The sequence below is a fragment of the Pleurodeles waltl genome, chromosome 9 (genome assembly GCF_031143425.1).
Source record: "Pleurodeles waltl isolate 20211129_DDA chromosome 9, aPleWal1.hap1.20221129, whole genome shotgun sequence".
NCBI classification, from domain to species: Eukaryota; Metazoa; Chordata; class Amphibia; order Caudata; family Salamandridae; genus Pleurodeles; species Pleurodeles waltl.
This window is the reverse complement of record NC_090448.1, coordinates 1086435255-1086448630: the sequence shown is the minus strand read 5'-3', so window position 1 is coordinate 1086448630 and position 13376 is coordinate 1086435255. Positions and strand designations below refer to the sequence as shown.

The window sequence follows — 13376 nt, the reverse complement described above, 5'->3', positions numbered from 1 at the left end:
TTTCCGTTCGATCGCATGTGTAGCTAAAGATACATATGCTATGCATAGACTACAAAGCAGTTACTCTCCCCAAAATTGCAGTGGCTAGCCTGTAGGAGTTGAAGTTATTTGAAATAATGTTCTTAAGACAGCCTGACCAACACTGGCCTGTTGCTTTGAAAATACATCTACAGAATAATGTTATGTAAATTTATGAGGAGTAGACCATGTGGCAGCTTTACATATGTCTGCCATTGGTATGTTTCTTAAGAATGCCATAGGTGCAACTTTCTTTCTAGTGGAATGTGCTCTAGGCATGATCAAAACTTGTCTTTTTGCCTTAATGTAATATGTTTGTATGCATTTAACAATCCATCTTGCTAATCCTTGCTTAGAGATAGGATTACCTTTATCTGGTTGTTGAAAGGCAACAAAAAGTTGGTTTGTTTTTCTAAATTCTTTGGTTCTATCTTCATAGTACATTAGAGCTCTTTTGAGGTCAAGCGTATGAAGGGCTCTTTCTGCAATTGAGTCTGGCTGTGGAAGGAAGACTGGCAATTCCACTGTTTGGTTTATGTGAAAAGGTGGTACCACTCTTGGCAGAAATTTGAGATTTGTTTTAAGTACAACTTTATGTTTGTGTACTTGGAACAAAGGTTCTTCAAGAGTGAATGCTTGTATTTCACTAACTCTTCGCAATGAAGTAATGGCTACTAGGAAGGCGACCTTCCATGTTAAAAATTGAATCTCACAAGAATGCATGGGTTCAAAAGGTGGGCCCATGAGTCTGGTGAATACAATATTTAGATTCCAGGAAGGAACAGGTGGTGTTCTGGGGGAATAATATGTTTTAATCCTTCCATGAAGGCTTTTATAACAAACTCTAAAGAGAGAGGTGTGTTGAATAGTCTGCAAATATGCTGATATTGCAGTAAGATGGATTTTAATGGATGAGAAACCTAGATTTGATTTCAGCAAATTAAGTAGATAGCATTCAATATCTTGTATTGATGCTGTAAGTGGATCAGTATTTTTAGATTGACAGTAATAAACAAATCTTTTCCATTTGTTAGCATAGCATTGCCTAGTTATAAGTTTACATGCTTGCTTCAGCACTTCCATGCATTCTAACAGAAGTTTTAAGTATCCAAATTCTATGACTTCAGGAGCCAAATCGCTAAGTTGAGAGCACTGGGGTTTGGATGCCTGATTTGTCCTTTGTTTTGTGTTAACAAATCGGGTCTGTTTGGAAGTTTGGAGTGAGGTACTACTGACAGGTCTAGGAGTGTCTTGTGCCAAGGTTGTAGTGCCCACGTTGGGGCTATGAGTATCATGGTGAGAGAGGTCTGACGTAGTTTGCTGACCAAAAAGGGAAGGTGTGGGAGAGGGGGAAAAGCATAAGCAAATAACCCTGACCCGTTGATTCATAGACCATTGCCCTTGGATAGAGGATGTGGGTGTCTGGATGCAAAGTTTTGGCATTTTGCATTTTTGCATGTTGCGAATAGGTCTATTTCTGGTGTTCCCCACTTTTGAAAGTACCTGAAAGTGAATCTCCCATTCTTGCGTCTGTTGATGGGTCCTGCTTCGGAGATCCGCTAGCTGATTGTGTATTCCTGGAATGTATTCTGCTAATAGATTCATGTGATTGTGAATTGCCCATTTCCATATAGCTTGGGATAGAAGGGACAGTTGAGATGAATGTGTCCCGCCTTATTTCTTCAGGTACTACATGGTTGGCATATTGTTTGTTTTTATCAGCACAATCTTGTGTTTTAGAAGGGGTTTAAACGCTTTTAGGGCAAGGAACACAGCTAATAATTCTAAATGGTTTATGTGAAAGTTTCGCTATTTTGAATCCCATTACCCTTGAATGGTAAAGTTGGTGAGATGAGCTCCCCAACCTATCATTGATGCATCTGTCCTTATTGTGGTCTTAGGCACAAGGTCTTGAAATTACCACACCTTCATTAAATTGCTGAGATTCCACCACTGAAGGGACTTGTGTGTTTGGCGGTCCAACAACACTAGATCTTGCAATTGACCCTGTGCTTGAGACTACTGCTGTGAAAGGCACTGTTGTAGTGTCCTCAAGTTCAGTCTTGCATGTGGTACTATTGCTATGCAGGATGCCATCATCCCTAAGATTTTCATGATAAATCTTACAGTGTATTGTTGATTTGGCTGTATTTGGGGTATGAGATTTTGGAAAGCTTCTATCCTTTGTGTATTTGGATAGGCTAAGGATGGGCCTGAGAGTGCCATCCTTTTTGGGAATGAGGAAGTATAGTGAATATACTCCTGTTCCTTGTTGAGAATGTGGGACCAATTCTATTGCTTGTTTTAGTAGTAGCGATTGTACTTCTTGCTGTAATAGAACATTGTGTTCTAGGGCAGCTTGTGGTAACGTGGAGGAATATTTGGAGGGTAGAAATCAATTCTAGCCGATAGCCATTGCGGATAATTGACAATGCCCAATGGTCTGTGGTGATGTTTTGCCGATGGGAGTGGAATTGCTGCAGTCTTCCCCCCACAGGAGATGTTTGGGGTTGAGGGATGGCAAATAAGTCACTGTTTGGATGGGGTTGTGGTTTGTCTTGAAGTTTGGAACTTGCCTCTGTTTCCAAAGTATTCACCTCTGTAAGACACTCTAAATCCCCCTCTCTAGTATTGCTGCTGCTGTAGCCCTTGCTTTGCCTGGGAGGTAGAAGCCTCAATGGATTATGGCTTGAATCCTTCTCTGAACGGTTGTCTGCGAAAGGAACCTCTATAGGTTGTTGTGTAATTGTTCCCATTGCTTTTTTCTATGGCCGTATTGACTTCAGGGCCAAACAAATGCTTCTTATTAAAAGGCATGCTGGGCACTGCCTGCTGGATTTCTGGTTTAAACCAGAAAAACATAGCCATGAATGGCTACGTATAGTAATGGCAGTATTGACACTTCTAGCTGTCTGCAGCAGTAAGGGCAGACCGTATCTGATTATTGCTTATGGTCTGACCATCCTCTACAATTTGCTATGACTTTTTTTTGGTGTTCCTTTGGGAGGTGCTGTAGGAGTTCCTGCATCTCGTCCCAGTGGGCTCTATTGTATCTCACTAGCAAAACTTGCGAGTTCCAATTCACCATTAGTTGGCGGCCTGTGTGGCCACTCTCTTGCCAGCAGCATCGAATTTCCTACTCTCCTTATCATCGGGAGGAGCATCGCCTGATGAGTGACTATTAGCCCTTTTTCTAGTCGCACTTAATACCACAGAGTCTGGAGGATCTTGGTGTGTAATATAATCAGGGTCTGTAGGAGCAGGTTTATACTTTTTTATTAATGCGTGGAGTAATTACTCTAGCTTTGACAGGCTCACTAAATATTTGATCAGCATGATTAATCATGCCAGGAAGTACAGGAAGGCATTGATATCTTGAGTGGGCGGAGGATAGAGTGTTAAACAGAACCTCCTCTTCTAGGGGTTCAGTGTGCATAAGCACACCATGGTGTGCTGCTGCCCTGGAAACACCCTGCGTGTATGCAGTAGTGTCCTCTGGAGGAGAAGGTTTGGAAGGGTATAAATCAGGCTCATTGTCAGGAATAGGATCTGGATCGTATAGATCCCAAGGATCCCTTGTATCACTCTAAGGAAATGCCTCCTTGGCATGGTTACCCCCTGACTTTTTGCCTTTGCTGATGCTAAGTTATGACTTGAAAGTGTGCTGAGGCCTGCTAACCAGGCCCCAGCACCAGTGCTCTTTTCCTAAACTGTACCTTTGTCTCCACAATTGGCACAACCCTGGCACCCAGGTAAGTCCCTTGTAACTGGTACCCCTGGTACCAAGGGCCCTGATGCCAGGGAAGGTCTCTAAGGGCTGCAGCATGTCTTATGCCACCCTAGGGACCCCTCACTCAGCACAGACACACTGCTTGCCAGCTTGTGTGTGCTGGTGGGGAGAAAATGACTAAGTCGACATGGCACTCCCCTCAGGGTGCCATGCCAACCTCACACTGCCTGTGGCATAGGTAAGTCACCCCTCTAGCAGGCTATACAGCCCTAAGGCAGGGTGCACTATACCACAGGTGAGGGCATAGGTGCCTGAGCAATATGCCCCTAGAGTGTCTAAGCAAAACCTTAGATATTGTAAGTGCAGGGTAGCCATAAGAGTATATGGTCCGGGAGTCTGTCAAACACGAACTCCACAGCACCATAATGGCTACACTGAAAACTGTGAAGTTTGGTATCAAACTTCTCAGCACAATAAATGCACACTGATGCCAGTGTGCACTTTATTGTAAAAATACACCCAGAGGGCATCTTAGAGATGCCCCCTGAAAACATACCCGACTTCCAGTGTGGGCTGACTAGTCTTTGCCAGCCAGCCACACACAAGACATGTTGCTGGCCACATGGGGAGAGTGCCTTTGTCACTCTGTGGCCAGTAACAAAGCCTGTACTGGGTGGAGGTGCTTCTCACCTCCCCCTGCAGGAACTATAGCACCTGGTGGTGAGCCTCAAAGGCTCACCCACTTTGTTACAGCGCCACATGGCATCCAAGCACGTGGAGATGCCCGCCCCTCCGGCCACTGCCCCCACTTTTGGCGGCAAGGCTGGAGGAGATAATGAGAAAAACAAGGAGGAGTCACTCCCCAGTCAGGAAAGTCCCTAAGGTGTCCTGAGCTGAGGGGACTCTGACTTTTAGAAATCCTCCATCTTGCAGATGGAGGATTCCCCGAATAGGATTAGGGATGTGCCCCCACTCCCCACAGGGAGGAGGCACTAGTAGGGTGTAGCCACCGTCAGGGCTAGTAGCCATTGGCTACTATCCTCCCAGACCTAAACACCCTCCTAAATTGAGTATTTAGGGGCTCCCAGAACTGAGAAAGATAGATTCCTGCAACCTAAGAAGAAGGAGGACTGCTGACCTGAAGCCATGCAGAGATGACGGAGACGACAACTGCTTTGGCCCCAGCCCTACCGGCTTGTCTCCCCACTTCGAGAAAAACTGCAACAGCGATGCATCCCACAGGGTCCAGCAACCTCTGAAGCCTCAGAGGACTACCTTGCATCTAAAAGGACCAAGAAGCTCCCAAGAACAGCGGCCCTGTTCAACAAACCTGCAACTTTGCAACAAAGAAGCAATTTTAAAGACCACACATTTCCCGCCGGAAGCGTGAGACTTTCCACTCTGCACCTGACGCCCCCAGCTCGACCTGCGGAAAACTAACTCTACAGGGAGGACTCCCCGGCGACTGCGAGCACGTGATTAGCCAGAGTTGACCCCCCCTGAGCCTCCACAGCGACGCCTGCAGAGGAAATCCAGAGGTTCCCCCTGACCGCGACTGCCTGCTTCAAGGAACCCGACGCCTGGGAAACCCACTGCACCCGAAGCCCCCAGGACCTGAAGGAACCGAACTCCAGTGCAGGAGCGGCCCCCAGGCAACCCTCTGCCTAGCCCAGGGGGTGGCTACCCCGAGGAGCCCCCAGTGTGCCTGCATCGCTGAAGAGACCCCCGGGTCTCACCATTTATTCCTATTGAAAACCCGACGCCTGTTTGCACTCTGCACCCGGCCGCCCCTGTGCTGCTGAGGGTGTACTTTCTGTGCCTGCTTGTGCCCCCCCCCCCCCCCCCCCCCAGGTGCCCTACAAAACCCCCCTGGTCTGCCTTCCGAAGTCGCGGGTACTTACCTGCTGGCAGACTGGAACCGGTGCACCCCTATTTCCATTGAAGCCTATGTGTTTTGGGCACCACTTTGACCTCTGCACCTGACCGGCTCTGAGCTGCAGGTGTGGTAACTTTGGGGTTGCCTTAAACCCCCAACGGTGGGCTACGTTGGACCCAACTTTGAACCCTGTAAGTGGTTTAGTTACCTGTGAACTTAACAATTACTTACCTCCCCCAGGAACTGTTGATTTTTGCACTGTGTCCACTTTGAAAATAGCTTATTGCCAAAACTGTACATGGTATTGTGATAATTCAAAATTCCTAAGATACCGGAGTGAAATACCTTTCATTGAAAGTATTGTCTGTAAATCTTGAACCTGTGGTTCTTAAAATAAACTAAGAAAATATATTTTTCTATATAAAAACCTATTTGCCTGGAATTGTCTTTGAGTGTGTTCCTCATTTATTGCCCATGTGTGTACAACAAATGCTTAACACTACCCTCTGATAAGCCTACTGCTCGACCACACTACCACAAAATAGAGAATTAGAATTATCTCTTTTTGCCACTATCTTACCTCTGAGGGGAACCCTTGGACTCTGTGCACACTATTTCTTACTTTGAAATAGTATATACAGAGCCAACTTCCTACACCCACCATGACCAACAGGGTCAGGGGACCTAACTTGCTATTTGGCATGGGGTCAGGCCACCATGCCAAGGATAGTGCAGCCATAAAGGCTAACACCCAGCAGAGGCCACTGACAGCTGTCAGTGCCCAAAACCACACCTTTAGCTCTCCATCTACAAGGGAAGGAGCTAAGTTACAGGCTTCTTTGTGTTCAGGGTGCCTGTCTGTTGTGTAAGAGTGGGGGAGGAACACACTCAAAGACAATTCCAGGCAAATAGGTTTTTATATAGAAAAATATATTTTCTTAGTTTATTCTAAGAACCACAGGTTCAAGATTTACAAACAATACTTTGAATGAAAGGTATTTCACTCAGGTATCTTAGGAACTTTGAATAATCACAATAGCATGTACAGTTTTGGTAAAAATGTCAATAAGCTATTTTAAAAGTGGACACGGTGCTAAAATCAACAGTTCCTGGGGGAGGTAAGTATTTGTTAGGTTCACAGGTAACCAAGGTAGCCCACCGTTGGGGATTCAAGGCAACCCCCAAAGTTACCACACCAGCAGCTCAGGGCCGGTCAGGTGCAAAGGTCAAAGTGGTGCCCAAAACACATAGGCTTCAATGGACATAGGGGCGCCCGGTTCCAGTCTGCCAGCAGGTAAGTACCCGAGATTTTGGAGGGCACACCGGGGGGGGGGCAGAGGGTGGCGGAAGACCAGGCACAGAAATTACACCCTCAGCGGCACAGGGGCGCCCGGGTGCAGAGTGCAAACAGGTGTCTGGTTAGCAATAGGATTCAATGGGGAGACCCGGGGGGGGTCTCTTCAACGATGCAGGCAGGCAAACGGGGGGCTCCTCGGGGTAGCCACCACCTGGGCTAGGAAGAAGGCCGCCTGGGGGTCGCTCCTGCACTGGAGTTCGGTTCCTTCAGGTCCTGGGGGTTGCAGGTGCAATGTCTTTACCAGGCGTCGGGTTCCTTGAAGAGACAGTCGCGGTCAGGGGGAGCCTCTGGATTCCCTCTGCAGGCGTCGCTGTGGTGGTTCAGGGGGGTCAACTCTGGCTACTCACGGGCTCGCAGTCGCCGGGGAGTCCTCCCTGTAGAGTTAGTTTTCCGCAGGTCGAGCCGGGGGCGTCGGGTGCAGAATGGAAAGTCTCACGTTTCCGGCGGGAAACGTGTGGTCTTTAAAAGTTGCTTCTTTGTTGCAAAGTTGCAGTCTTTGTGGAACAGGGCCGCTGTCCTCAGGAGTTTCTTGGTCCTTTTAGATGCAGGGTAGTCCTCTGAGGCTTCAGAGGTCGCTGGACCCTGGAGGACGCATTGCTGTTGCAGTTTTTGTTAAAGTGGGAAGACAGGCCGGAAGGGCTGGGGCCAAAGCAGTTGGTGTCTCCGTCTTCTATGCAGGGCTTCAGGTTAGCAGTCCTTCGTCTTCAGGTTGCAGGAATCTATCTTCCTCGGTTCAGGGAGCCCCTAAATACTCAATTTAGGGGTGTGTTTAGGTCTGGGAGGATAGTAGCCAATGGCTACTAGCCCTGGGGGTGGCTACACCCTCTTTGTGCCTCCTCCCTGTGGGGAGTGGGCAAATCCCTAATCCTATTAGGGGAATCCTCCAAAACCAAGATGGAGGATTTCTAAAGGCAGGGGTCACAAGGCAGGCTGGCACTGACCAGTCAGTCCTGCACTGAACAATTGGATAAAATACAGGGGGCATCTTCTAAGATACCCTCTGTAGGAAGTTGGCTCTGTATGCACTATTTCAAAGTAAGGAATAGTATGCACAGAGTCCAAGGGTTCCCCTTAGAGGTAAGATAGTGGCAAAAAGAGATAATACTAATGCTCTATTTTGTGGTAGTGTGGTCGAGCAGTAGGCTTATCAAAGGAGTAGTGCTAAGCATTTGTTGTACATACACACAGGCAATAAATGAGGAACACACACTCAGAAACAATTCCAGGCCAATAGGTTTTTGTATAGAAAAATATCTTTTCCTAGTTTATTTTAAGAACCACAGGTTCAAATTCTACATGTAATACTTTGCATGAAAGGTATTGCAGGTAAGTACTTTAGGAACTTTGAATAATCACAATAGCATATATACTTTTCAAATAAAACACATATAGCTATTTTAAAACTAGACACACTGCAATTTTCACAGTTCCTAGGGGGAGGTAAGTTATTGTTAGTTCTTGCAGGTAAGTAAACCACCTACGGGGTTCAGATTTGGTTCCAAGGTAGCCCACCGTTGGGGGTTCAGAGCAACCCCAAAGTTACCACACCAGCAGCTCAGGGCCGGTCAGGTGCAGAGTTCAAAGTGGTGCCCAAAACGCATAGGCTTCAATGGAGAAGGGGGTGCCCCGGTTCCAGTCTGCCAGCAGGTAAGTACCCGCGTCTTCGGAGGGCAGACCAGGGGGGTTTTGTAGGGCACCGGGGGGGACACATCTCCACACAGAAAGTACACCCTCAGCAGCGCGGGGGCGGCCGGGTGCAGTGTGCAAACAAGCGTTGGGTTTGTAATAGGAATCAATGGGAGACCAAGGGGTCTCTTCAGCGATGCAGGCAGGCAAGGCGGGGCTCCTCGGGGTAGCCACCACCTGGGCAAGGGAGAGGGCCTCCTGGGGGTCACTCCTGCACTGGAGTTCCGATCCTTCAGGTCCTGGGGGCTGCGGGTGCAGGGTCTTTTCCAGGCGTCGTGATCTGAGAGTCAGGCAGTCGCGGTCAGGGGGACCCTCGGGATTCCCTCTGCAGGTGTCGCTGTGGGGGCTCAGGGGGGACAACTTTGGTTACTCACAGTCTCGGAGCCGCCGGGGAGTCCTCCCTGTAGCGTTGTTTCTCCACCAGTCGAGTCGGGGTCGCCGGGTGCAGGGTTGCAAGTCTCACGCTTCTAGCGGGAACCGCAGTCGTTTTAAAGTTGCTCCTTTGGAAACAAAGTTGCAGCGTTGGGTGAACAGGGCCGCTGTTCTCGGGAGTTTCTTGTTCCTTTTAGAGCAGGGCAGTCCTCTGAGGATTCAGAGGTTGCTGGTCCTGGGGAAAGCGTAGCTGGAGCAGTTTTCTTCCGAAGGTGGGGAGACATGCCGGTAGAGCTGGGGCCAAGGCAGTTGGTGTCTCCGTCTTCTCTGCAGGGTTTTTCAGCTCAGCAGTCCTCTTCTTCTTAGGTTGCAGGAATCTGAGTTCCTAGGTTCTGGGGAGCCCCTAAATACAGAATTTAGGGGTGTGTTTAGGTCAGGGAGGGCAGTAGCCAATGGCTACTAGCCCCGAGGGTGGCTACACCCTCTTTGTGCCTCCTCCCAAGGGGAGGTGGTCACATTCCTATCCCTATTGGGGGGATCCTCCATCTGCAAGATGGAGGATTCCTCAAAGTCAGAGTCACTTCAGCTCAGGTTGCCTTAGGGGCTGTCCTGACTGGTCAGTGACTCCTCCTTGTTTTTCTCATTATCTCCTCCGGCCTTGCCACCAAAAGTGGGGCCGTGGCCGGAGGGGGCAGGCAACTCCACTAGCTGGAATGCCCTGTGGTGCTGGAACAAAGGGGGTGAGCCTTTGAGGCTCACCGCCAGGTGTTACAGCTCCTGCCTGGGGGAGGTGATAGCATCTCCACCCAGTGCAGGCTTTGTTACTAGCCACAGAGTGACAAAGGCACTCTCCCCATGTGGCCAGCAACATGTCTCGAGTGTGGCAGGCTGCTAAAACCAGTCAGCCTACACAGGTAGTTGGTTAAGGTTTCAGGGGGCACCTCTAAGGTGCCCTCTGGGGTGTATTTTACAATAGAATGTACACTGGCATCAGTGTGCATTTATTTTGCCGAGAAGTTTGATACCAAAATTCCCAGTTTTCAGTGTAGCCATTATGGTGCTGTGGAGTTCGTGTTTGACAGACTCCCAGACCATATACTCTTATGGCTACCCTGCACTTACAATGTCTAAGGTTTGGCTTAGACACTGTAGGGGCACAGTGCTCGTGCACTGGTGCCCTCACCCATGGTATAGTGCACCCTGCCTTAGGGCTGTAAGGCCTGCTAGACGGGTGACTTATCTATACTGCATAGGCACTGTGAGGTTGGCATGGCACCCTGAGGGGAGTGCCATGTCGACTTACTCGTTTTGTCCTCACCAGCACACACAAGCTGGCAAGCAGTGTGTCTGTACTGAGTGAGGGGTCCCCAGGGTGGCATAAGATATGATGCAGCCCTTAGATACCTTCCCTGGCATCAGGGCCCTTGGTACCAGTTACAAGGGACTTACCTGGATGCCAGGGTGTGCCAATTGTGAACACAAAAGTACAGGTTAGGGAAAGAACACTGGTGCTGGGGCCTGGTTAGCAGGCCTCAGCACACTTTCAATTCAAAACATAGCATCAGCAAAGGCAAAAAGTCAGGGGGTAACCATGCCAAGGAGGCATTTCCTTACACCCTCTGTGTGCATTTTTTAATAAATCCAAAACTGGCATCAGTGTGGGTTTATTATTCTGAGAAGTTTGATACCAAACTTTCCAGTATTCAGTGTAGCCATTATGGAGGTGTGGAGTTCGTTTTTGACAAACTCCCAGACCATATACTTAATATGGCCACAACTGTACTTACAGTGTATATGAATAGACTTAGACAATGTAGGGGCATATTGCTCATGCAGCTATGCCCTCACCTGTGGTATAGTGCACCCTGCCTTAGGGCTGTAAGGCCTGCTAGAGGGGTGCCTTACCTATGCCACAGGCAGTATTTTGTGTACATGGCATCCGGAGGGGGATGCCATGTCGACTTTGCCTTTTTCTGCCCTCCAACATACACAATCTGCAATGGCAGTGTGCATGTGTTAGGTAAGGGGTCCCTTAGGGTGGCACAACATATGCTGCAGCCCTTAGGGACCTTCCCTGGTCACAGGGCCCTTGGTACTACTGGTACCTTTTACAAAGGGCTTATCTGTGTGCCAGGGATGTGCCAATTGTGGAACAATGGTACATTTTTAGTGAAAGAACACTGGTGCTGGGGCCTGGTTATCAGGGTCCCAGCACACTTCTCAGTCAAGTCAGCATCAATATCAGGCAAAAAGTGGGGGGTAACTGCAACAGGGAGCCATTTTCCTACGTATGTCAAACAGCACGCTCACACATATCAAGGATAGACACTTGTTTTTCTAAATGCTCTTTCGTGTGGTCCATCAGACTGTCCCTTTTCTCATCAAAAGTTGATATGCTGTATTTCATGTCAAGCAGGAGGGCTCTCATGCCCCATGTCTGAGGACAGATGAAGCTTATTAAGCTGACCACTTACATCCTCTCTCCATTTGATTTTGAAGGTCTAGAGGCTCTCTACACATGCCTTTGTTCACAATAACCTATTATGCTGTGTAATCTGTCCAAGTGCCGGCCAGAAATAAGATCGAGCAGGAAGCAGTCCAGAAGTGGAGACATCAGATTCAGTTTTAACGCTGAAGGAGCAGCATGTTCAAATAAGCAAAGTTGAGTTCAAGTTAGTAGTACATCAAATTTTGTATTTAGGGCCTCATCCACAGCACTACTCTAAAAACTAGATACAATAGCTACCAGAATGAGAGAGATGCAGTATCAGCAGGGAAGCTCTATGCCATATTCTTCAACAATGTATTTCCCAACAGAATCAACTGTTAAAGAGAATGAAACCTGCACTGAATCAGGCCGCCCCACAGCATCTATGGGCGCAGAGGGTCTTAAATGCAATCTAGCACCTGCATAAACTCCGACTTGACAGATAAGAGGTGCAGAGCTGTGGGCATGCACAGTACATCCGGATGCACTGAGGTGGCAGAGACCCAATCGTGAGTAGACTTAAAGGTCCGTTTAGAAGAAGATCATACTAAAGTGACAGTCAACCTAGTTCTCCAATACCCTTGGGTAAAAACATATAACAGCCTTGTTTGCCTGTGTAGAACTTTGTAGCAAGTGTGGGCATTATCAAAGATGAAAGCCTCCTAGGCCACTTCATCTAGCTACCACAGTGGCTAAAGCAGCCCACCAACAGTAGAACAGGGCCACACACATTGGCCAAACTAGAAATTCAGCTTAATCGGAGCAGTCTCAGCCTGACAGAATCTGGCATCAGTAGCTCTTAGCAACTAGCAGCAAGGTAAACAAAGCAAATGCAACCTTCAAACTCTGACCAAACTCTGAGAATTCCAAGTGAAGGCCTTGACCTGCAGACATGTACGTGTACTGGGTCACAACTGCGTGCAAAGGACAGACTGTGCCAAGGGACCAATTCACAGGGGACTCACAAGTATTCATCACTCCTTAGAGACAGTTTATTAATGGATACTAGTCTGGCCGGCGGGAGCAGCAGCTGTTATGCAGTCATCTGGGCACATGGGTCTGCAGAACTCCCTTCCTCTTCTTTAGTGAATCTAGAGAAAGAAGCAGGGATGCTTGCTTTGTTCTTCAAGGAAAATCATCTCTTACTTTCTGTTTTCTGATTCTTGAGATCTGAAGTTAAAAAACATGGTGTTTTCACACCTCAGAGATCTAAACATCTGCATCCCAAACTGCATACACACTTGTGTAAGTCATGACTGTCACTAACAGCCATCATCCTTTAGCAGAATCCTTAAAGGTTCCTCCAACCAGGATTTCAGAAGAAAATTAAATTCTCTGCATGTTTTAGAACTCATCTCTGAAGAGAGAAGATGGTGAGAGAATGAATCTAGAATACAGAATGTCTGAAAATAACCAAACTCTTGCAACCTCGAAACTAAGTTCACAAAAAAAGCTTTGAAAAGGGAGAAGTGTTCAGAATACATCTCAAGACTCAGAATAGTTATTTATGTTGTTGGCTACAAGGTACATAGTCTGTGACATCACTAAGACAGTCTAACATTTAGACTTCAATTTAAAAAGAAAGTTGTAAATGGGAAGTTGCAGACAATGCAATGAGGGAGAACAAGTTCATACATTACTTTAAAAAAATTAAAGTTTTTCTGTATACATTACACCATTCAAAAACAAGTTGCAACCACTAACGTAATTTCTTACTAACCTGTTGAGTTACCCTTTACTTTCTCCATCCTGCTTACTGCACCTTTTTGCTGATGTTGAGTATAATGCTCCTAGCGAAAATACAAAAGGAAAGATAAAATAGTACAAGAAAACAAAACTTTTAAATGCT

At 47.5% G+C, this 13376-nt stretch overlaps 1 protein-coding gene across 4 annotated transcripts in view; it reads right to left on the bottom strand.

The window, feature by feature from the left end:
- The window catches only part of MGA (MAX dimerization protein MGA), a 782199-nt gene that overhangs the window by 333907 nt on the left and 434916 nt on the right, over nt 1-13376 (bottom strand). For all 4 annotated transcript variants that reach the window (XM_069208766.1, XM_069208765.1, XM_069208763.1 and 1 more), the window contains exon 12: nt 13248-13317. In XM_069208766.1, the coding sequence (XP_069064867.1) occupies nt 13248-13317 (70 nt within the window). The remainder of the gene's footprint in view (nt 1-13247; nt 13318-13376) is intronic.